The following is a 26,324-nucleotide window of genomic DNA, read 5'->3' as shown; positions in this document are numbered from 1 at the left end:
CAGAGCAACAAGGAGAATGCGAGACACACCCTGGAGCTGGCAGGTGCTGCCTTCAAACTGTTAAGCCCATGAATGCACAGCAGTGGCCTTTGACCCACAAAGCAGCTGTCATGCCTTGCTGTAGTTTCCTTTTAACACCAAGGCATGTCTATTTCCTTCAGTTTCAGTCTTTCCCTCTTGCACTGCTTTCTCCCCACCCCCACCCCCCTTCTCCTCCTAACAACAACTGTCTTTTCTTTCCCAACCCAGACAGGCAGCCCAGGAACTTCTTCCATGAACTTTTTCAGCCAAGAATGAATCAGCATTAGTTTACATTTAATGATACGATTATCGGAACCTATGACAAAGACAACAGATTTTGTTTATAAACACTTTTATATGTAACATCCGTTAGATTTCTTTCAGTTGTATCGCAGCATTTGCTACAAGTAGTATTATGTGTGTTTTACTATTGAACTAAAAACAAGGTCCACTCGGTCACATAAATACATCCCTTAGTAATGTTAGAAGTACATTGACGTATTGGCTCTGTAAACATCTCTCACAAACTGCAACTTGGGCAAGAAGAACAAGGATTGATGCCAGCGACCTATATCAACTCTGTGAATCTGTGAATATAATTTTTATTATTAAGATACAACATAATGAGGTATTTGTACAAGGTTTGGAGATCACACGAAAACACTCCACCCTTCAAATATTTTAGGGGACACTCATTATACTAATGTTTTAGTGGTGCTTTTGAGTTTAAACTAGCTTTCACCACTTTGGTGTACTTAATAAACCCATCTTTTCCAACTCTTGACATCGAGCTTAGAATGGATAATTCAGTCTGTGAAATCAATACGTACTTCCGTGAAATCCTTAGCAATTTATTTATTCCATAGCTTTGTCAAATTGTATGTAGAAAACGTCCTGATTGAAAAAATGTACTAACAGAGAGCCGCAATATTGTCTGCATAAATAATATATAGCTTACATTTGAAGAAAAACCTTTTAATCTTTTTCCGTTTGATATGTGATTAACCTAGTCAGTATTTATTACCAGTTATTTATGTAGCGCACACATATTCCGCAGCGTTTTACAGAGAATATTTGGCCATTCACATCCGTTCCTGCCACAGTGGAGCTTACACTCTATATTCCCTACCACATGTACATGCACACATATTCGCACAAGGGTTAATTTTTGTAGGGAGCCAATTAACCTACCAGTATATTTTTGGATTGTGGGAGGAAACCGTAGTACCTAAAGGAAACCCACGCAAGGACGGGGAGAATATACAAACTCCACACAGTTAGCGCCATGGTGGGAATCAAACCCATGACCTCTGAGGCAGTAATGCTAACCATTACATCATCTATACTGCACATATTCAGTATATCATTCTATATAATTAATGCAGGGTAGCACGCAATCAATACTCTATTATATTATATTATATTATATTATATTATATAGTAATAATAATTTTATTTATATAGTGCTCTTTCTCCAACAGGACTCAAAGCACTTTACAGACATCAAAAACAATGCACATGATACAGAGGATTTGAGTAATACAGCAATAGATCAGCAACACCGACATAAAAGAAAACCTTAAGCACACAGAAAGCATAATGCATGATTGGTGTAGGCCAGAGGTTCCCAAACTGTGTACCGTGTCTCCCTGGGGTGCCTCGGGACACTTGCAGGGATGCCCTGGGTTGGTGGTCTAAGACCAATTCAAATTATTCATGGTCAATATAATAGGCAAAACCAGTGCTGGTGGCTGCCAGTCATAAAATATGTGGCCAAACAGAAGCAAATCTTGTCCCTCACCACACAACTGACCCTAAGGATGACATATAAACGCGATCTACTTAATGTAATATTTCTTTCTAAATTTCTCAATAAGAAATTTTTGGCCTAGGGGTGCCGTGAAAAAATTTCTGATATTCTAGAGCGCCGTGATTCAAAAAAGTTTGGAAACCACTGGTGTAGGCATTTTGGGTAATAACTTCCAAGGGTTGTGTATTCCACCCCCACAAGGTACCAGGTGCGGCAGCCATCTTCGGCGCACAGCGTGGGATTACCCAGGGTGGAATAGTCTACCCCTAGAAGAGATGACACAAAATGGGGGTGATTTCAGAGTCTTACAGTTAAGAGTAGGGTTCCATCAAAACCATCAGGCCTATGTGTTTCTCTTACGTCCTAGAGGATGCTGGGGACTCCGTAAGGACCATGGGGTATAGACGGGCTCCGCTGGAGACATGGGCACTTTAAGACCTTTAATGGGCGTGAACTGGCTCCTCCCTCTATGCCCCTCCTCCAGACTCCAGTTAGATCCTGTGCCCAGAGGAGACTGGTCACACACTAGGGGAGCTCTACCGAGTTTCTCTAGAAAATAGACTTTGTTAGGTTTTTTATGTTCAGGGAGACCTGCTGGCAACAGACTCCCTGCTTCGTGGGACTGAGGAGAGAGAAGCAGACCCACTTTCCTGGACTGATGGGCTCTGCTTCTTAGGCTACTGGACACCATTAGCTCCAGAGGGTCTGAACACTGGTGTCGTCTAGCTGTTCGTTCCCGGAGCCGTGCCGCTGTCCTCCTCACAGAGCCGGAAGATAGAAGCCGGGTGAGTATAGGAAGAAAGAAGACTTCACAAGCGGCAGAAGACATCAGAGCTTCGGAAGGTACCGCGCAGCGGTCGCGCTGCGCGCCTTTGCTCCTGTACACACACTAGGTACTGCAAGGGTGCAGGGCGCAGGGGGGGCGCCCTGGGCAGCAAGGAGTACCTCATAAAAACGACTGGCAAGCTATATACACTGCATTACAGGGTATTTGAAACCCCCGCCAGTATAAATATTAGCGGGACCGAAGCCCGCCGTCGAGGGGGCGGGGCTTCGTCCCTCAGCTCTAACCAGCGCCATTTTCTCCACAACTTGGCTGCAGAGACACTGCTCCCGGACCCTGCCTTGATATCTGCAAGTAACAGGGTACAAAACGAGGAGGGGCACAATATTTGGTGCTGATTTGATATATATATTATATATATAAAACGCGCTATACAGGTCTGGGGTATTGTTATATTTCAGACTGTGGCGGCGTTGGGTTTGAGCTGGCAACTTCCTCTCTGTCTCTCCAAAGGACCTCCTTGTTGGTCTGTCCCCTATACTTCAGTGTGTGTGGGGGTGACAGTACGTGTGTGTCGACATGTCTGAGGCGGAAGGCTATTCGAGGGAGGAAGAGGAGCAAAATGTGATAGCGACTGCGTCGGCACCGCCGACTGCTGATTGGGTAGACATGTGGGATGTTTTGAATGCAAGTGTGGCTTTATTGCATAAAAGATTGGACAAAGCTGAGTCTCAGAACCAAGCATGAAGTCAATCCATGGATATTGCTGTGTCTCAGAACCCGTCAGGATCCCAGAAATGTCCCTTTACCCAGATAGCAGACACTGATACCGACACGGATTCTGACTCCAGTATCGACTATGATGAGGCGAGGTTACACCCACGGGTGGCCAAGAGTATTCAGTACATGATTGTAGCAATAAGGGATGTATGACATATCACAGAGGACCGTTCTGTCTCGGACACAAGGGTCTGTATGTTTAAAGAGAAGAAACGTGAGGTAACGTTTCCCCCATCTCATGAACTGAACGCGCTATTTGAAAAGACTTGGGAAATTCCAGACAAGAGGCTGCAGGTTCCCAAGAGAATTATTATGGCGTATCCTTTCCCCTCACAGGAGAGGTTACGGTGGGAATCCTCTCCCTCGGTGGATAAAGCCTTGACGCGGTTATCCAAAAAAGTGGCCCTACCGTCCCCGGACACGGCAACACTAAAGGATCCTGCGGACCGCAAGCAGGAAACCACTTTAAATTCAATTTATGCGACTACAGGAGCCCTCCTCAGACCGCAGGTGCGTCGGCATGGATGAGTAGCGCGATTGAAGCTTTTCATCTGACATGAACACCCTCGACAGGGATACTGTTCGGTTAACTTTGGGTCACATCAAAGATGCAGCGTTATACCTAAGGGAGGCTGCGAGGGATATTGGCCTCTTGGGATCAAGGGCCAATGCCATGGCAATTTCAGCTAGGAGGTCGCTGTGGACCCGTCAATGGACTGGTGATGCTGACTCCAAGAGACTTATGGAGGCTGTGCCTTACAAGGGTGAAGTTTTGTTTGGGGATGGCCTCGGGGACCTGGTTTCCACAGCTACCGCGGGTAAGTCTTTTTTGCCTTTTGTTCCCCCACAGCAAAAGAAAACACCTCAGTACCTGATGCAGTCATTTTGGTCTCATAAATATAGAAAGGGGCGTGGATCGTCTTTCCTCGCCAGAGGTAGAGGAAAAGGGAAAAGAACACCAGCTATGGCTAGTTCCCAGGGGCAAAAGTCCTCTCCGGCTTCTGCCAAATCCACCGCATGACGCTGGGGCTCCCCTGCGGGAGTCCGCACCGGTGGGGGCACGTCTTCGGCTCTTCAGCCAAGTCTGGGTTCATTCGGACCTGGATCCTTGGGTACTAGGAATTGTGACCCAAGGGTACAAACTGGAGTTTGAGGACGTGCCTCCACACCGATTTTTCAAATCGGCCTTACCAGCTTCTCTCCCAGAGAGAACAATAGTTTCAGCGGCAATACAAAAGCTGTGTCAACAGCAAGTGATTATCATGGTTCCCCGGTTACAACAGGGGAAGGGGTTTTATTCAACTCTTTTTCGTGGTCCCGAAGCCAGACGGCTCAGTCAGACCGATTCTAAACCTAAAATCCCTAAACCTGTATTTGAGAAGATTCAAATTCAAGATGGAATCTCTCCGAGTGGTGATCTCCAGTCTGGACGGGGGGGGGGGGGGGAGCTTATGGACTCACTGGACATAAAGGATGCATACCTTCATGTCCCCATATACCCTCCACATCAGGCGTTCCTGGGATTCGCTGTACAGGATTGTCATTACCAATTTCAGACGTTGCCGTTTGGGCTTTCCACGGCCCCGAGGATTTTCACCAAGGTAATGGCAGAAATGATGGTGCTCCTGCGTAAGCAGGGGGTCACAATTATCCCGTACTTGGACGATCTCCTGATGAAAGTGAGATCAAGAGAACAATTACTGAAACATGTGGAGCTCTCTCTGAGGGTGTTACAACAACACGGCTGGCTTCTAAATTTGCAGAAGTCGCAGTTGGTTCCGACAACTTGGCTGTCGTTCTTAGGCATGATTCTGGATACGGAAAGACAGTGGGGTTTTCTTCCAGTGGAAAAAACTCAGGAAATCCAGATTATGGTCAAGGATCTGCTAAAACCAAAAAGAGTATTGATTCATCAATGCGCTCGAGTGTTGGGAAAGATGAGGCGGCCTACGAGGCCATTCCGTTTGGCAGGTTTCATGCAAGAGCTTTTCAGTGGGACCTACTGAACAAGTGGTCAGGGTCCCATCTCCAAATGCATCGGTTGATATGCCTGTCCCCCAGGGCCAGGATCTCTCTCCTGTGGTGGCTCCAGGGGGCTCACCTTCTAGAGGGTCGCAGGTTCGGAATTAAGGATTGGGTTCTCGTGACCACGGACGCGAGCCTCCGAGGATGGGGAGAGGTCACACAGGGAATAAACTTTCAGGGAATATGGTCAAGCCAGGAGGCTTGTCTGTACATAAATGTGCTGGAATTAAGGGCCATATACAATGGCCTGAGTCAGGCGGAGCACCTTCTTCGCAACCTACCGGTTCTGATCCAGTCAGACAACGTCACAGCCGTGGCGCATGTAAACCGACAAGGTGGAACAAAGAGCAGAGCAGCAATGGCAGAGACCACCAGGATTCTTCGCTGGGCGGAAAATCACGTGAGCGCTCTGTCAGCAGTATTCATTCCAGGAGTGGACAACTGGGAAGCAGACTTCCTCAGCAGACACGATCTCCATCCAGGAGAGTGGGGACTTCATCAAGAGGTCTTTGCAGAAGTGACAAGTTACTGGGGACTCCGTCAAATAGACATGATGGCGTCACGCCTTCACAAGAAGCTTCGGACGTATTGTTCAAGGTCAAGGGACCCTCAGGCGATAGCGGTGGACGCGCTGGTAACACCATGGGTGTATCAGGCGGTCTATGTGTTCCCTCCACTTTCGCTCATCTCGAAAATATTGAGAATAATAAGAAGAACAAAGGTTCAGACGATACTCATTGTTCCAGATTGGCCTCGAAGGGCCTGGTATCCAGATCTTCAGGAAATGCTCACGGAAGATCCTTGGCCTCTTCCTCTCAGAGAGGACCTGTTACAACAGGGGCTGTGTGTGTTCCAGGACTTACCGCGATTACGTTTGACGGCATGGCGGTTGAACGCCAGATCCTAGCTAGGAAAGGTATTCCAGGGGAAGTCATCCCTACTCTACTTAAAGCTAGGAAGGAGGTAATGGTGAAGCACTATCACCGTATCTGGAGGAAGTATGTGTCTTGGTTTCAATCCAAGAATGCTCCTACCGATGATTTCCATCTGGGTCGTTTTCTCCATTTTCTACAGACAGGAGTGGATATGGGCCTGAAGTTAGGCTCCACTAAGGTGCAGTTTCGGCATTATCAATATTCTTTCAGATGGAATTGGCTTCTCTTCCAGAAGTGCAAACTTTTGTGAAGGGAGTACTGCACATCCAACCTCCTTTTGTGCCCCCAGTGGCACCGTAACGTGGTGTTACAGTTCCTTAAATCACATTGGTTTGAACCGCTTCAAACTGTTGACTTGAAATTTCTCACTTGGAAAGTGGTCATGTTATTGGCCTTGGCTTCGGCAAGGCGGGTATCAGAATTGGCGGCCTTGTCTCACAAGAGCCCCTATCTGATTTTCCATGTAGATAGAGCGGAATTGAGAACTCGTCCTCAATTTCTACCCAAGGTGGTTTCATCATTTCACATGATCCAACCTGTGGTGCCGGTGGCTACGGATGTCTTGGAGGATTCCAAGTCCCTTGATGTGGTCAGGGCTTTAAAAATCTATATAGCCAGAACGGCTCGTATTGGGAAAACCGAGGCACTGTTTGTCCTGTATGCGGCCAACAAGATTGGCGCACCTGCTTCCAAGCAGACTATTGCACGCTGGATCTGTAACACGATTCAGCAGGCTCATTCTACGGCTGGTTTGCCTTTACCAAAATCTGTAAAGGCTCATTCCACTAGGAAGGTGGGCTCGTCTTGGGCGGCTGCCCGAGGCGTCTCGGCATTACAGCTTTGCCGACCAGCTACTTGGTCGGGGTCAAAAACTTTTGCAAAGTTCTACAAGTTTGATACCCTGGCTGATGAGGACCTCATGTTTGCTCAATCGGTGCTGCAGAGTCATCCGCACTCTCCCGCCCGGTCTGGAGCTTTGGTATAAACCCCATGGTCCTTACGGAGTCCCCAGCATCCTCTAGGACGTAAGAGAAAATAAGATTTTAAACCTACCGGTAAATCTTTTTCTCCTAGTCCGTAGAGGATGCTGGGCGCCCGTCCCAGTGCGGACTGAAATCTGCAATAATTGTACATAGTTATTGATAAGGTACACACAGGTTGTGTTGCTGTTGAAATCAGGTTGTTGCTGTTTTCTGTTGTTGTTCATACTGTTAACTGGTTTACTTATATACCATGTTGTATGGCGTTTTTGTGGTGTGAGCTGGTATGTGTCCCACCCTTGATTAACAATATCCTTTTCCTCGAAATGTCCGTCTCCTCTGGGCACAGTTCCTATAACTGGAGTCTGGAGGAGGGGCATAGAGGGAGGAGCCAGTTCACGCCCATTAAAGGTCTTAAAGTGCCCATGTCTCCAGCGGAACCCGTCTATACCCCATGGTCCTTACGGAGTCCCCAGCATCCTCTACGGACTAGGAGAAAAAGATTTACCGGTAGGTTTAAAATCTTATTTTTTCATCCTATCCACAAGTGTACCATATGGGGCAGCCATGTTGGGCGCACTTCGAAGGTTACACTGTGGGAGGTGAGCTATACAAGGGCCAAGTTCATATATGGGAAAACTGACGCTTATGTAGTAGTATGATGTAGCCTGTATGTAGGGCGCAATGGCAGGGTGTGCAATCAGTGGAGGTAAACATTACAGGAAAAACACACGGTGGGGTGGAAGAGAGGGAGAAAAAAAAACGGGGGGGGGATAAACAATAGCAGGTAACTAGTGGCAGAAGTCAAATTTGGATAACATTATTTAGATAAGATATATGGTACTATATGGTGTGTTTAAAAAGATGGCCATATCCGTATTTGCCTAATGAGAGATTTTTGAAATGGCAGATGATCTTCCAGATTCGCAGTAGAGTCTGACGATCACTCTAGAGGGTTTAAGCTTGGTACACACTAGCAGATAAATTCTGCAATAAACTCTCTGTCCTGTTAGAGGGATTATTGGATTGGTGTGCATTTGTATACACTGAGCAATTTTAAGGCTCGGTGTGGGCCTGATTCAACGGTGGATGCAATGCTGATCTTTACGGATTTGAGCATTGGTTTTTTACTGCGCACGCGCCCCGATGGATTACTGTTGGCAGTCGCAGTGATAATTTGTACACAGAGTGATTGCCAGTCAGTGAACAGGCATTTTGTAACTGATTCAATGGTGTGTCTCAGCCTGTGACTGCATGTGTGTATAATGATACAATGGCTCCTGTGGCCTACTTCCGTCAGACAGTGTGCGGACTCAGTCTCAACAGAATTTCGTCCATCTCTGAATCAGGCCCTGTGTGTTGTCTTCAGATGTTTTCCATGGAAATGAGATGACATGTCCTTTACATCAGATCCCGACCTACCAATCTCAAGAGTGTTTGAAGCTGTTTATCAGCTAGAACTCCTGCATACACACTATGCAATTATCAGGCCAATCATACAATTATCAGCTGATTTGCCTGATAATTGTATAGTGTGTACCCTGCAGCATCACTGTGGAGTGTATGATGACATTAAGTTCTGCCCACCCATGATATCACAGAGCAACAGTACCCTTTGCATCTCCTGGAGGGGAGGTCTGCAAAGTTGACCATATCCGATGAAATCAAAGTATGAACGTATTGAAAACTGAAATCTGAATCTGTAACACAGATTTGGCACCCCCCCCCCCTAGTTTCAGAAATTATAAAATACGCAAATACATTTTTTAACACTTTGGGGGGAATTCAAATGTTTGAAAAGTCGGTTAGGTGTCTTTTTCCCCCTGTCTATTAGAAAGGAAAAATCAGACACCCAACTGACTTTTTCAAACATTTTAAGCCCCCCCATTCCCCTATATGTTTTAATCCAGATTTAAGGGCCCTACACACTGGCAGATAACAAGCACGATATGAACATTCTCGTTCATTAATGAACGAGAACTCGTTCATATCGTGCAGTGTGTAGGCACCAATGATTAACGATGCGCGGCCCCGCACTCGTTAATTGTTGGTGTCCCGTCGCTTATGCATGCAGGCCAATATCGACGAGATTGTCCATATTAGCATGCAGTGCTATGGAGCCGGGTGACGGGGGGGGGGGGGGGAGTGAAGAAACTTCACTCCCCCTATCAAGAAGAAACTTCACTCCCCCTATCACCCCCCCCCCCCCCCCCCGCCGCCGGGTCGGCCGTATCCGCCGTATCCGCCGTTGGGCAGCTTGGCGGCGCATCTGCCAGTGTGTAGGGCCCATTACTATGGGTGCAACCCCAAGCCTTTTCATGTGTAGTCTAACCCTGATTTACATTTTACATGGGACAAATTAATTGTGTTTTTTTTTTGTCTTTTATATAACATCACTTTTTCAAGAGACTGTGAAACCTTACTAATTAATGTTTACAATGTGTGTGAGTGAAAGCTATTCCTGTTTTGTTTTCTCTATCGTCCTAGTGGATGCTGGGGTTCCTGAAAGGACCATGGGGAATAGCGGCTCCGCAGGAGACAGGGCACAAAAAGTAAAGCTTTAGGATCAGGTGGTGTGCACTGGCTCCTCCCCCTATGACCCTCCTCCAAGCCAGTTAGATTTTTGTGCCCGGCCGAGAAGGGTGCAATCTAGGTGGCTCTCCTAAAGAGCTGCTTAGGAAAGTTTAGCTTAGGTTTTTTATTTTACAGTGAGTCCTGCTGGCAACAGGATCACTGCAACGAGGGACTTAGGGGAGAAGAAGTGAACTCACCTGCGTGCAGGATGGATTGGCTTCTTGGCTACTGGACATCAGCTCCAGAGGGACGATCACAGGTACAGCCTGGATGGTCACCGGAGCCTTGCCGCCGGCCCCCTTGCAGATGCTGAAGTAAGAAGAGGTCCAGAATCGGCGGCAGAAGACTCCTCAGTCTTCTAAAGGTAGCGCACAGCACTGCAGCTGTGCGCCATTTTCCTCTCAGCACACTTCACACGGCAGTCACTGAGGGTGCAGGGCGCTGGGAGGGGGGCGCCCTGGGAGGCAAATGAATACCTATTTTGGCTAAAAATACCTCACATATAGCCTCCGGAGGCTATATGGAGATATTTAACCCCTGCCAGAATCCGTTAAGAGCGGGAGACGAGGCCGCCGAAAAAGGGGCGGGGCCTATCTCCTCAGCACACAGCGCCATTTTCCCTCACAGAAAGGCTGGAGGGAAGGCTCCCAGGCTCTCCCCTGCACTGCACTACAGAAACAGGGTTAAAACAGAGAGGGGGGGCACTAATTTGGCGATATGCTTATATATATATTAAGATGCTATAAGGGAAAACACTTATATAAGGTTGTCCCTATATAATTATAGCGTTTTTGGTGTGTGCTGGCAAACTCTCCCTCTGTCTCTCCAAAGGGCTAGTGGGTCCTGTCCTCTATCAGAGCATTCCCTGTGTGTGTGCTGTGTGTCGGTACGTGTGTGTCGACAGGTAGGAGGACGATGTTGGTGAGGAGGCGGAGCAATTGCCTGTAATGGTGATGTCACTCTCTAGGGAGTCGACACCGGAATGGATGGCTTATTTAGGAAATTACGTGATAATGTCAACACGCTGCAAGGTCGGTTGACGACATGAGACGGCCGACAAACAATTAGTACGGTCCAGACGTCTCAAAAACACCGTCAAGGGTTTTAAAACGCCCGTTTACTTTAGTCGGTCGACACAGACACAGACAGGGACACTGAATCCAGTGTCGACGGTGAATAAACAAACGTATTCCTTATTAGGGCCACACGTTAAAGGCAATGAAGGAGGTGTTACGTATTTCTGATACTACAAGTACCACAAAAGAGGGTATTATGTGGGATGTGAAAAAACTACCATAGTTTTTCCTGAATCAGATAAATTAAATAAAGTGTGTGATGATGCGTGGGTTCCCCCCGATAGAAAATTATGGGCGGTATACCCTTTCCCGCCAGAAGTTAGGGCGCGTTGGGAAACACCCCTTAAGGTGGATAAGGCGCTCACACGCTTATCAAAACAAGTGGCGGTACCGTCTATAGATAGGGCCGTCCTCAAGGACCAGCTGACAAGGCTGGAAAATATAATAAAAAGTATATACACACATACTGGTGTTATACTGCGGCCAGCGATCGCCTCAGCCTGGATGTGCAGAGCTAGGGTGGCTTGGTCGGATTCCCTGACTAAAAATATTGATACCCTTGACAGGGACAGTATTTTATTGACTATAGAGCATTTCTATATATGCGAGATGCACAGAGGGATATTTGCACTCTGGCATCATGAATAAACGCGATGTCCATAACTGCCAGAAGATGTTATGGACACGACAGTGGTCAGGTGATGCAGATTCCAAACGGCACAGTATGGCCGTATACAGGAAGAGGACTTGTTTGGGGTCGGTCCATCGGACCTGGTGGTCACGGCAACTGCTGGAAAATCCACCGTTTTTTACCCTAAGTCACATCTCTGCAGAAAAAGACACCGTCTTTTCAGCCTCAGTCCTCTCGTCCCTATAAGATCATATCTGCCCAGGGATAGAGGAAAGGGAAGAAGACTGCAGCAGGCAGCCCATTCCCAGGAACAGAAGCGTTCCACCGCGTCTGACAAGTTCTCAGCATGGCGCTGAGACCGTACAGGACCCCTGGATCCTACAAGTAGTATCCCGGGGGTACAGATGGGAATGTCGAGACGTTTCCCCTTCGCAGGCTCCTGAAGTCTGCTTTACCAAGTCTCCCTCCGACAAGGAGGTAGTATGGGAAAAAATTCACAAGCTGTATTCCCAGCAGGTGATAATTAAATTACCCCTCCTACTACAGAAAAGGGGTATTATTCCACACTATATTGTGGTACTGAAGCCAGAAGGCTAGGTGAGACTTATTCTAAAAATTTTTTTTTTGAACACTTACAAAGGTTCAAATTAAGATGAAGTCACTCAGAGCAGTGATAACGAACCAGGAATAAGGGGACTATATAGTGTCCCGGGACATCAGGGATGCTTACCTCTATGTCCCAAATTTGCCCTTCTCACTAAGGGTACCTCAGGTTCGTGGTGCAGAACTGTCACTATCAGTTTCAGACGCTGCCGTTTGGATTGTCCACGGCACCCTGGGGTCTTTACCAAGGTAATGGCCGAATTGATGATTCTTCTTCGAAGAAAAGGCGTCTTAATTATCCCTTACTTGGACGATCTCCTGATAGGGGCATAGTCCAGGGAACAGTTGGAGGTCGGAGTAGCACTATCTCGGATACTGCTACAATCAGCACGGGTGGATTCTAAATATTCCAAAATCGCAGCTGATCCCGACGACACGTCTGCTGTGCCTAGGGATGATTCTGGACACAGTCCAGAAAAAGGTGTTTCTCCCGGAAGAGAAAGCCAGGGAGTTATCCGAGCAAGTCAGGAACCTCCTAAAAACAGTGCATCATTGCACAAGGGTCCTGGTAAAAATGGTGGCTTCCTACGAAGCAATTCCATTCGGCAGATTTCACGTAAGAACTTTTCAGTGGGATCTGCTGGACAAATGGTCCGGATCGCATCTTCAGATGCATCAGCGGATAACCCAATATCCAAGGACAAGGGTGTCTCTCCTGTGGTGGTTATAGAGTGCTCATCTTCTAGAGGGCAGCAGATTCGGCATTCAGGATTGGATGCTGGTAACCACGGAGCCCAGCCTGAGAGGCTGGGGAGCAGTCACACAAGGAAAAAATTTCCAGGGAGTGTGATCAAGTATGGAGACTTTTCTCCACATAAATATACTGGAGCTAAGGGTAAATTTATAATGCTCTAAGCTTAGCAAGACCTCTGCTTCAAGGTCAGCCGGTATTGATCCAGTGGGAAAAACATCACGGCAGTCGCCCACGTAAACAGACAGGGCGACACAAGAAGCAGGAGGGCAATGGCAGAAACTGCAAGGACTTTTCGCTGGGCGGAAAATCATGTGATAACACTGTCAGCAGTTTTTCATCCCGGGAATGGAAACTGGGAAGCAGACTTCCTCAGCACGACCTCCACCCGGGAGAGTGGAAACTTCATTGAGAAGTTTTTTCCACATGATTGTAAACCGTTGGGAAATACCAAAGGTGGACATGATGGCGTCCCGTCTGAACAAAAAACGGGACAGGTATTGCGCCAGGTCAAGAGACCCTCAGGCAATAGATGTGGACGTTCTGGTAACACCGTGGGTGTACCAGTCGGTGTATGTGTTCCCTCCTCTGCTTCTCATACCTAAGGTGCTGAGAATTATAAGACGTAGAGGAGTAAGAACTATACTCATGGCTCCGGATTGGCCAAGAAGGACTTGGTACCCGGAACTTCAAGAGATGCTTACAGAGGTCTTATGGCCTCTGCCGCTAAGAAGGGACTTGCTTCAGCAAGTACCATGTCTGTTCCAAGACTTACCGCAGCTGCGTTTGTCGGCATGGCGATGGAAAGCCGGATCCTAAGGGAAAAAAGGCATTCCGGAAGAGGTCATTCCTACCCTGGTCAAAGCCAGAAAGGAGGTGACCGCACAACATTATCACCACGTGTGGCGAAAATATGTTGCGTGGTGTGAGGCCAGGAAGGCCCCACAAAGAAATTTCAACTCGGTCGTTTCCTGCATTTCCTGCAAACAGGAGTGTCTATGGGCCTCAAATTGGGGTCCATTAAGGTTCAAATTCGGCCCTGTAAATTTTCTTCCAGAAAGAATTGGCTTCAGTTCCTGAAGTCCAGAAGTTTGTCAAGGGAGTATTGCATATACAAACCCCTTTTTTGTGCCTCCAGTGGCACTGTGGGATCTCAACGTAGTTCTGGGATTCCTCAAATCACATTGGTTTAAAACCAGTCAAATATGTGGATTTGAAGCATCTCACATAAAAAGTGACCATGCTCTTGGCCCTGGCCTGGACCAGGCGAGTGTCAAATTGGTGGTTTTTTCTCAAAAAAGCCCATATCTGTTTGTCCATTCGGACAGGGCAGAGCTGCGGACTCGTCCCCAGTTCTCTCCCTAAGGTGGTGTCAGTGTTTCACCTGAACCAGCTTATTGTGGTGCCTTGCACCTACTAGGGACTTGGAGGACTCCAAGTTGCTAGGTGTTGTCAGGGCCCTGAAAATATGTTCCAGGACAGCTGGAGTCAGAAAATCTGACTCGCTGTTTATACTGTATGCACCCAACAAGTTGGGTGCGCCTGCTTCTAAGCAGGCGATTGCTCGTTGGATTTGTAACACAATTCAACTTGCACATTCTGAGGCAGGCCTGCCACAGTCTAAATCGGTTAAGGCCCATTCCACAAGGAAGGTGGGCTCATCTTGGGCGGCTGCCCGAGAGGTCTCGGCATTACAACTCTGCCGAGCAGCTACGTGGTCAGGGGAGAACACGTTTGTAAAATTCTACAAATTTGATATCCTGGCAAAAGAGGACCTGGAGTTCTCTCTCATTCGGTGCTGCAGAGTCATCCGCACTCTCCCGCCCGTTTGGGAGCTTTGGTATAATCCCCATGGTCCTTTCAGGAACCCCAGCATCCACTAGGACGATAGAGAAAATAAGAATTTACTTACCGATAATTCTATTTCTCGGAGTCCGTAGTGGATGCTGGGCGCCCATCCCAAGTGCGGATTATCTGCAATACTTGTACATAGTTACAAAAATCGGGTTATTATTGTTGTGAGCCATCTTTTCAGAGGCTCCGCTGTTATCATACTGTTAACTGGGTTTAGATCACAAGTTGTACGGTGTGATTGGTGTGGCTGGTATGAGTCTTACCCGGGATTCAAAATTCCTCCCTTATTGTGTACGCTCGTCCGGGCACAGTACCTAACTGGCTTGGAGGAGGGTCATAGGGGGAGGAGCCAGTGCACACCACCTGATCCTAAAGCTTTACTTTTTGTGCCCTGTCTCCTGCGGAGCCGCTATTCCCCATGGTCCTTTCAGGAACCCCAGCATCCACTACGGACTCCGAGAAATAGAATTATCGGTAAGTAAATTCTTATTTTTTCAAAAGTTGACTACAAGAGCTTATGGCAATGTCTTTCAAATGGATTACTCATAGAATATCTTCTATTGGGTCCTACACATTTGTTGATCCGCCGCTGAGCTGCCCGACGGCGGGGACGGACGACGGGAGACCCTGCGGCGGGGGAGCAGTGACGGGAGGAGTGAAGTTTCTTCATTCCCCCGTCACCCGGCTCCATAGCAGTGCAGGCAAATATGGACGAGATCGTCCATATTGGCCTGCATGCACAAGCGACTGGGCACCAGCGATGAACAAGTGCGGGGCAGCGCATCGTTCATCGCTGGTGCCTCCACAATGAAAGATATGAACTGTATCTCGTTCATTAATGAATTGTATTCTCGTCCAGTGTGTAGGGCCCATAAGTTTTGTAAAATGTTCCTACCATGATTACAATTTTGTCTCAAATAGCTTAAGTTCCGAAAAACTTTTGGAACATCTACATGTATATTTCTGAATGTTATAAGTGGTTATTTCATATATAGCAGCTTGTAATGTAGGGTTCATGTCCCTGTCGTTTAGTGCAGGCAAGTTTCAGGATGCGTATGGAGCACAGAAAATGATTTTATCTATATGTAAGCAGTATGTATGTGTGTGTGTCACACCTTTCGCTACATAAAGTGTAATGCATACATATAGCCCACTGTTATGGTATTCAAAAGTTGTTCTCTGGTAACTGATATTAGATCAGTATCTACAAGGATCTGAAAGATGCAGTAAAAAATTAAGAAAACATGTTCTAGAAACCTGTTTTTACTAATTGAGGATACATAGCCATGTAGTTATTATTCTAATCTGCCATAAGTATGCATATTATTATTCTTTTGAAGTGCTGAGTGTTTTTCTCCCCGGCATATGAAGAGTTAAACGAACATTGCAGACAATAACAGAGTGAGATATGAATCATGCTTATGATTGTTTTAAGGCTCAGAAGGAGGAGCAGGTTACCAAGTTAGGCCTGATGTGTGCGTGTGAAAACATGCCCGGATAACTGTAATACTGTGATTTCAACTGTGCCACTCTGTGCAGATTTAAGTGATAATATGCTTAACAGAGAAATGAAAATCAGCTAGCTTTCTCCCAGCAGACCAAACCGGATAAACTCTTTGCCTGTCTGTAAAAATATTGGACATGTGTTAGCCTGCCACCTGTCTCTGATTTGACGGACATTACACATTGGGCCTGGGAAGCTGTTTGCTGACATTTGCTTCAGGCACAGTAAACCTATTGAAAGAGAAAGAAAGCAGCCGGTTTAATAGAACCTGTTCTACCCTCTGAGTAAAATAAAAGCTGTATGCACACAGTAATTGGGATTGACAAGATTTAACTCTACATATCTGTTTTACAAAAAAAACAGATAAAAATTTTTTTTTGCGCACCTTGACTATTTTAAGATGTTTTTACATGACAATATATATCATTTTATAGTTTCTTTATTTTTCTTTTATATGTTCAGTAAAATAGTCATAAAAGCTATGAAACTCAAGCTCCCTGAATTCTGTACATACTAACCTTTTTATTAAATAAAGCACATTCGCTATAGAGAGAATTCAGTAAGTGAAACCTCATAGGCTAATAACATCCAAGGATTTCCACATTTTCCAGCTACTTTTCCTCTGTACCTAAATGGGGTGCAAGGAAACGTAGAGGTGTTACTGGCTGCAATGTGGTGTTACAAATGTAGCTTGAGCTTGTGGTGGCAACAAATGCATTGTGAGAACATGTCACGTAGACGGGTGTGGATCATAGGGTTGACAGTCATTAAGTCGACCACTATTGGTCGACACAGACATTAGGTTGGCATGGAAAAGGTTGACATTCGTTTTTTTATATATTTTTGGTGTCATTTTCTTTGTAAAGTGACCGGGAACCCCAGTTAGTGCACCGTGTCCCCTCGTATGTCTCGCTACGCTCGCCATGCTTCAGGCACATTACTATTCCTAGTCGTAGTCCACGTGGATTGTAAAGAATGAAAAAGTAAAAAAAAAATGAAGTGGAAACCGCATGTTGACCTTTTCATGTGTCGACCATTGACATGTCCACATAGTGACCATGTCGACTTAATGCATGTCGACCTAATGAGTGTCGACCTAAAGACCGGATACCACATAGACTACCAAGCAATATGGTGCCTACTAATCACATTATCCTGGGAAATAATAGTATGGTTGACATTACTGAGAAATATCTTTTAAGCTTTTATTTTTCTTCTTTTTTTTTGTTAAGTTCTGCACTTTTATTTCTGTTGACTTCCTAATGGGTTGACTCTGTATACAGAATGTTGTAAGTAGAAACTTGAGTCATATTAGTCCCACCACCCACTTATTTGTATCTAAACAGATTGGTTATAAACATTATATATTTACTAAAACTTCTAAAAAGGAAAAAAGTGTAGGCCTTTACCGGCCAATCCAATTCTAGCTATCGGTTATCTTGTACATTCTATAAAATTATAGCTTGAATCTCATTGGTTGCTGTGGGAAACTCCTCCGCAATACCTTTTTAGAAATTTAGAGAAGTCTATCCCCATATGCTAAATTATTAAGTTATTTCTTAAGTTATTCATTTGTATTTATACAATTTATACAGCATTGTCGGCTGTCGGGATTTCAGCGTCAGGATTCTGAACGTCGGGATCCCGACAGGCGGCAAATTGACTGCATCCCCTATGGAAGGTGCGGGAATGGTGGGATCACAGCTGGTATTGGAGATATCTGCTGCAGTCCCTCTGTCATACATCAAGGGGGATAACTAATATTTGTGGCTAACTGGTGTTTTCGGGGAAATAGTAGCACATTATTTATTTTTTTATAAATGGACCGCTTAGACTGACTATAATGTCTATGAATTATGTACTGTACTTTTAGCATTTTCTAAGACCACTGTTCTCTCCTGGAGTAAACCAGGTGGATATACTGTTTTCTCCTGGAGTGTGCCAGGCATATATACTGTACTCTGCTGGAGTAAACCAGATGTAAATACTACTGTTCTCTCCTGGAGTATTCCAGTCGCATATACTATTGTTCTCTCCTGGAGTACATCAGACAGACACATATACTACCGTTCTCTCCTATAGTAAATTATGTGCATATACTGTACTACTGTTCTCTCCTGGAGTAAACCAGGAGCATGTACTACTGTTATATCCTAGAGTAAACCAGTGGCAGATTTTTATTGTTCTTTCCTGGAGTAACCCAGGCGCATATGCTATTGTTCTCTCCTGGAGTCAGTGGCATCACAAGGAGGGTGCGGGGGGTGCGGCTCGCACCCTAGTGAGACACCTGGTGGCGGTGACACCAAAATGTTGGCTCCTCCGCAGTGACAGGAGCCAGGTGCTGCAGTGTGAAAGTCTCCTACAGCACCTGGCTCCTGTCATAGAAGAGGAGCCTACCGTGCAGGAAACTGTCTCCAGGTGCAGCCCAGTACAGTCTAGCATCTCCGGAGAGAGCTGGGCACACCACCGGAGTGACGATATTGGGTTCCCCGCGAGGCCACAGCTCCTGTATGTACGACTGTGCCCCCTTTTTGCCTCGAGATCAATGGTGCGCACCAGGTGTCGCCACACCCAGTGACACCTCTTCCTGGTGTACATCAGACACATATACTACTGTTCTCTCCTGGAGTAATACATGTGCATATACTACTGTTATCTCCTGGAGTAATACATGTGCATATATTACTGTTATCTCCTGGAGTGAACCTGGAGCATGTACTACTGTTATCTCCTGGATTAAACCAGTCTCGTATTTTATTGTTCTTACCGGGAGTAACCCAGGCGCATATACTACTGTTCTCTCCTGGCGTACAGCTGCACACATCTTGCGATAACGTCCAGCTCTGCAGCTAAGCATAAAGCATTTTTTTACTGTGTGTGTGTGTGTATTTTACTTTTGGTATTGAGACACAAATCTCATCCAACTTTACATGAGCCCAAATCTGTTTATGATGTCAATGTGTTACAAATAAGTGATAGTAGTGATAACAGGAACATCGCTCAACTTTTGTACTCTCTTAAATATCAGATAATGGGACCAGAAACATGTAAAAGATCAACAACTTGCATTTTTTTTTAACTATCCGTCTGATACAAGTGAAGTGATTAATTTTGTACTGTCAGTCGTTCATGTAGGAAGGCAGAAAATCTCTACAATAGGTTCACTTAGCATGCACTGCACATCTTATTACAGTATGCTTGCTTTAACTAAGCCACCATTCTTGCTAGGCCAGCTAATATGTGGTGCGACTCATATATTTGGGGGTTAATAAAACAACAGTTGCACTTGGGCTGATCAGTTACTGATGTGTCTAAACACCATTGTTTCCTTTAGATTGTGGATTTGGCTGGGTACTCTTCTACGTCTCGCTATTGCTATATTTGGTCACTGATGAGCTGCGACTTGTTTCATTCAGGGGGATGTGTTTGCCCCACGGCTCTGCTTCAGCACGAGATGGGGTGGGGGTGTGAAGCAGATGTACTAGTAGATGGCCAAACGGTGGATTCATCTGCCTATAAGCAGCTGTGACAATATTGGCTCTTGCTTTCCAACCTGAATTACATGAACAACTCTTTTGTGCGAGAATATGTTATATGTTTTCTATATAATCTATGTGTGTATTATAACATGCAAAATTAATTTACCTGCTAAGTTTTATGTTCTGTGCTATGTTCATTACAATTTAAAATCCCTTCAGTTTATACCAGTGATTCTCAAACTGTGTGCCGTGGCTCTCTGGGGTGCCTCAGCGCACTCACAGGGGTGCCTTGGGTTGGTGGTCAAGGACCAATTCAAATAATTTATGGTCAATGTAATAGGCAAAACAAGCGCAAACAGAAGCAAATCCTGTCCCTCATCACACAATGGAACCTAAGGATGACATGTAAACACAATTTACTTAATTTAATATATCTATATTTCTCGATGAGAAACTTTTGACCTAGGGGTGCATGAAAAAAATTTCTGATGCTCTAGGGCTTCATGATTCAAAAAAGTTTGGGAACCACTGTTTTATACAATGTTTATCCCCAACTTTTATTTTAGCTGCTGGTGTAAATTTGTAAATAAACAGTCTGCACAAGGGGAGAATTACCTGGTTTTTTTTTTTGTATATTTGTCAAGTTCATAAACTGACATGTTTATTAGTATGCTGCACAGTGACATCACTACGGTTTGTTGTGACCATTTTGGCCGCACATTATATGTGATGATACTGCTGTTTGCATATGGTTGTTGCCAAAACTGTACAAAATTTTCACCATGAGAAACACTGAGGTTTTTCAGTGAATTCTTGCTGTTTTATATTGTTATAGTGTAACTATTGTTATCTTTTTTTTATTGAATGTTGATATACAAATGTATTTATCATAGCTGGTTACATGAATAACCTTGCAAATTAAATGTTGAAGGAAATATTGTCAAAAGAAACTTGCTTGTAACTCTGGGTGTAGTACTGCTGACCGGCGGTCAGGAGACCACCGGTCAGCTTACCGACGCCGGCATCCCGGGAGCATACCGACGCCGGGATCCCGGCGGGGAGGGGCGAGTGCAGCAAGCCCCTTGCGGGCTCGCTGCGCTCGCCTCGGGTTCTATTCCCACTCTATGGGTGTCGTGGACACCCACGAGTGGAAATAGTCCCTGTTGGGCGGCATGCCGACCATCGGGATAGTGAGCCGTCGGGCTGGTGGAGGAGGTCATGTGACTGTCGGTCAGCTGACCGGCGGTCACATGAATACCACCCGTAACTCTGACACTTGTGCAATCCTGTCATGCTTCCTGGCCAAAGGACAACCTAAACTTTTAATTAAGTCACCTGACTCAAGTGATAGAGAATGCTCGTATTACCAAACTTCATAATAGATGTTTATTTTTACTCTGTGCTTAAATAGGTTTTGGAGTTGTCTGCAATGGACAACTCCTTCCTAAACAAATATCCTCCGCACGGTTACGCAGTGGTTAACATTGCTACATACAAAGGCTTTGATTCCCACCAAGGTCCTAGTTGAGTGGGGTTTGTATGTTTAATTGGCTTCTGCCAAAACAAGGGAGTCTAGCGTGCATGTTAAGAAATGTAGACAATAAGCTCTAGTGGGACTGGAACTGATGTGAAAAGTTACATGTTCTATGCATTGCAGATTGATGCTATAGAAATGAATTTGTAATATATGCAAAAAGGGACTGAGGACTACCTAGTGTAGTCACATGTGAGGGTATAGGGACCATTTACCATGTGGACACCATAGGAGCAATATTTGCTGTAGTCACTTTCTTTTGCACTTGCAAATCAGTCCCATATCTTTCTATTGTGGACTGCTAAAAATATAAATAAATAAATGTACCAAGCTACAAAAAGCTATACCTTTTTACTTTTTAGCCTTAACATGTACAGGCGCTTTTCAGATTCTGTGTTTTCCCCCCAGTAATGAATAACTAAGAAGATACATTCCAAATTGCCACATAGGGCCAGATGTATGAAAGTGCGCTGTGGTTTCCGCTGACCACAGCGCACCTTAAGCCTGCAATTAGCACATCCTCCTAATGTATGAACGGCGTGTTAACGCCGTATAGCTTGGTCGCCGCGCGCCCCCGCCACTTACCGCTACCCCGCTGTAGTGAACGGGAGACGAAGAGCAGAGGCAATGTATGATTGCCTCTGCTGCCCCTTTTCGTCTCCTGAAGCCGACTGTCCGGAACGCCTCCCCCAGGCAGGCAATGTGGTCAGAATGTGCAGTGGCTTTGTTTTTTTTTTTTTTTTTAAATAAACTTTATTTAACGTGGACATTCTTCTGCTGGTCCACACAGCTCTACTGCGCATGCGTCGGGGGCCTCCGGCGGTGAACACAGGAAGAAGGGAGAAGGGCGCATGCGCACAGATTGCGGCGCCGAGCCGATGTGGAAGGTGCGCTACCGCAGGACAGGTAGGATAACGCACTCACACATCGGCGGGGGCCATCTTCATACATTGTGGCGGCGGCAGCGGGCGTATCACCACGATAATGTGGTGATATGCACCTGGACACATAACGTCCGTTAGGACGTTTTTAATACATTACCCCCAATATGCGGTATAAGGAATGTTACTTTTTGAGGCTTATAGGCCCTATACTGGCCGATACTACTGAAAGATATGAACGATCTCGTTCATATCTTTCAGTGTGTATGCACCAATGATGAACGATACGCGGCCCCGCACTCATTCATCTTTGGTGCCTGCTCATTTAAACATGCAAGCCAATATGGACAAACTCGTCCATATAAGCATGCAGTGCTATAGAGCCGGGTGACGGGGGGAATGAAGAAACTTCACTCCCCCCGCAACCCCCCCACCCTGCCGCCGGGTCGCCCGTCGGCACCTCGGTGGCACATCGCACAGTGGGGGTAATTCCAAGTTGATCGCAGCAGGATTTTTGATAGCAATTGGGCAAAACCATGTGCACTGCAGGGGAGGCAGATATAACATGTGCAGAAAGAGTTAGATTTGGGTGGGTTATTTTATTTCTGTGCAGGGTAAATACTGGCTGCTTTATTTTTACACTGCAAATTAGATTGCAGATTGAACACACCCCACCCAAATCTAACACTCTCTGCACATGTTATATCTGCCTCCCCTGCAGTGCACATGGTTTTGCCCAATTGCAAACAAAAATCCTGCTGCGATCAACTTGGAATTACCCCCAGTGTGTAGAGCCCTTTAGTTTACCCCTTTTAGAGCTCAAGTCGAGCTACCAAATAATGTTGTCTTTCACTGTGGCACTGTAATTGAGATGACTGCACTCAGAGACTGATGGTGGTCATATATACTGAATACATTTTTCAACATGCCCAATAATTATTCCATCAATTTTGATTGGTGATTGGTTCCACACTTGCACTTTTGTGTTTTATTCATAAGTAACCCTAAATGTTTACTAGGGTTTTGTTAGGGTGACTTTGATGCTGCCAACACATAGGCTAATCTGATCTGCGAATTTGATGGTTTTCAAGCAGATTTTTCCATCAGAATTCTGTAAAATGCTTGACTGGAAATTATGATTTGCCACAGACTGCTAGAGCATTTTTTTGACTCCGCAACCAAACTGTACCTGATCTGCCAGATATGTGGTGAACTAGTCAGCTCTTTGTCATTAAGGTGACAGACTGTGGAATCCTACAAGGACAGTGCACTATTCTCTAAGAAAAAATGCTCTGTTTACTGACGTCTCTATTCTGCTAGAAGATTGTAACATAATGGTGACCTTGACTGGAGCAGGATCATTTTGTTTTGTGTAACTAATTCTAATTTTATCAGTTTTTACCTGCTTGTAACTGAACACTCTAGGTCATTTATTTTACTTATTGTACAATTAACTGCTCACAGAGCTCACATAACCTTACTTTCAATAAGGCAACCCAGGTGCGGCGCCTCCACCCATATTGCCTGTGGCCATGAGCATGCTGTCTCCTCCCTGTCATCTAACAAAAGATAATGCAGGCCCAGGGACCCTTATCTCCCCCCAAGGCTTGGGAGGGAAGATGTTTTGAAAACACACCACCTCACTGACCCCCAAGTTGAATGCATCCAAAGGCAATCAGTGGTCACTGCATTAACCTAACAAATGGAGAAAAATAGATTTATCTTGTTTGGAGTGAAACACTCTTCTGTTATTTATAACAATTAATCACTTATCATGTACTCCGATCTGGGTTTCCATTAACTCTTTCTGTCACTGAGGGTCACATGTAACACAAAATGAAACCTGCCTTAAAAATGCAGATTGCAATGAAATCCATATGTGCATTAAATTAAATCCTTTTTTTTTTTATTGTTGGTGTTCCCTTTTTTTGTATTCTTATATTTGAAACATGTAGTATGTTTGTGTAAGGCAGTTATTTATATATTAGTTATGCCATACATTATTAGTGCACATCTAGTTGTTGTACATGTTTGTTTCGGTACGTAGTCAATTCTCTCATTTCATTTTGTTTTTTCTGTATAATGTTTCTTTGTGTTCTTCAAAACGTCCATTTTCAAACCCTATTCTCATTTTCCAGGCCGCAATGAATTGATAGCCAGATACATAAAACTACGGACAGGAAAGACGCGTACAAGAAAACAGGTGAGAGGGATGTATGAAGTGCAGAAATTATAATAATGTTAGACCTTTTTAGAATAGATGTAGGCAACCTGTGATTCAGTCAATCACTTTTAGCCAGACGATGGTCATAGTCACCTGTTTAGTATGTATTATTTCCTATTAACTATATGTAGACTCGGAAAACATGTGGGGACTTGTCATTCCACTATGGTTTCTCTAGTCATTAACTGAAAACTAAGGCCTCTTAATTAAAGAACTCCTTGCATGGAGAAATATACTACTGTATTTACTATAGATTGGGTTGGACCAGTTTTGTAGTCAATAGTTGTGGCTGCGAAATAAAACTAAGCTTGCAATATGTTTGATGAATGAGTAAATTGTAAATAGCCAAGATGTGTTATGACTTTACTCTCCTACTGTAATATCCTCTCTAAAATTGTGCTTACACTGCCACCTTGTGGAAGGTACAGTAAATGTAATTAAGATTTCCCAACTGTTCTTTAAATCCTAGAAGTCTATTTCTTTATGATCAGTATGAAGCAAATAGAATGTTAATATAGAAACTCTGCTCCTCAAGAACATAGCAACAGATCTATTTTATTCACCAAATGCTGTATTTATATCTGCCGCTCTTGATGTCGAATGTCTATAGTCAGGTTACATTGACACCATTTAAACACTTATTTACTTGCAAGTTATGGTCACACAGAATATTTTTCATTTTTGGTTCACTATTGATGTTTTTTTTGTCTAAAAAAATAAAATAATTTATGTACCTGTAGGTATCTAGCCACATACAAGTTTTAGCACGGAGGAAGTCTCGAGAGATCCAGTCCAAGTTGAAGGTAAGTAAGACCCCCTGCTCCTCATATCTGCTGGCTGTAGCCTCTCTGCTTGCTTCTGTATAATAGCCCCCAGGCCGGCTTCCTGACTTGACTGCATTGTATTGTAATGTTGTTACTGAGTTTGCTTGTGCTATGGACATGATATGTGCGCATGTTGCTATTGCCATGTGGCAGGAATGGATCAAGGGGTCTTATACTGAAGTTGTACATCCAGTGCATTAGCCACAGTATCATCTTGGTGGCTTGACAACATATGGATTCTGTTCTCGTAGGCATTCAAAAAGAAAATAAATAATTTAATTCTAATTTTGGTTAATATTTTCAGAAGGCCTTTTGTAGAATATATCTAAGGATTGTGGCGTTAAGGAACCATTAATCCCAAATATAAGATTTTAAAAACGTGGCTATTTACAGCAGAAGTAATTTAAATAAAAATGCCACTGCAGGAATTTCTAATCTACGCACATCAGACTTCAGCTACTACAGTAATCACACAACATAATCTCTAAATGGCAGGTAATTTACATAGCTAGTGTAAATACTGTTTCTTGTGACTTACCACCTGTCACAGTAAGAAAACTTTTACATCATGTGTGGTGTTGCCTTGTACATTTAGAATCTGTTTATGAGATTTGTTGGCATTTAGATCTATGGGAATGTTGCTTGCTCTCTCTTTCAGTGGTGGTGTGCTGTTGTGCAGTATGTAAGAGACTATGGGGTACATTTACTAAGCAATGATAAGAGCAGAGAAGTGAGCCAGTGGAGAAGTTGCCCATGGCAACCAATCAGCACTGAAGTAACATCTATAATTTGCATACTATAAAATGATACAGAGCTGCTGATTGGTTGATGGGGAAATTTCTCCACTGGCTCACTTCTCCGCTCTTATCACTGCTTAGTAAATGTACCCCTATTTGTCAATCCCAGTGGTGTCATTTGCAGTACAGTACAGTCATCTAAAGTTTAAGGCCCTAAAATACACATCATAATTCTTTCCATCAAATAAAATACAACTTAACTGGAAACGATCTCTAGTAATTTTTTTTTTATGCTGAGACCAAAAACCAAGGGATTT

General features: G+C 44.7%; 1 protein-coding gene across 4 annotated transcripts in view; it reads left to right on the top strand.

Moving 5' to 3' along the window:
• Positions 1-26,324, top strand: part of TEAD2 (TEA domain transcription factor 2) — a 224,379-nt gene that overhangs the window by 135,733 nt on the left and 62,322 nt on the right. For all 4 annotated transcript variants that reach the window (XM_063942889.1, XM_063942892.1, XM_063942891.1 and 1 more), the window contains exons 3-4: positions 24,361-24,425; positions 25,187-25,249. In XM_063942889.1, the coding sequence (XP_063798959.1) occupies positions 24,361-24,425; positions 25,187-25,249 (128 nt within the window). The remainder of the gene's footprint in view (positions 1-24,360; positions 24,426-25,186; positions 25,250-26,324) is intronic.

Source organism: Pseudophryne corroboree, chromosome 10 (assembly GCF_028390025.1).
Source record: "Pseudophryne corroboree isolate aPseCor3 chromosome 10, aPseCor3.hap2, whole genome shotgun sequence".
Taxonomy (NCBI): Eukaryota; Metazoa; Chordata; class Amphibia; order Anura; family Myobatrachidae; genus Pseudophryne; species Pseudophryne corroboree.
This window is presented reverse-complemented; position numbering and strand designations above follow the sequence as displayed.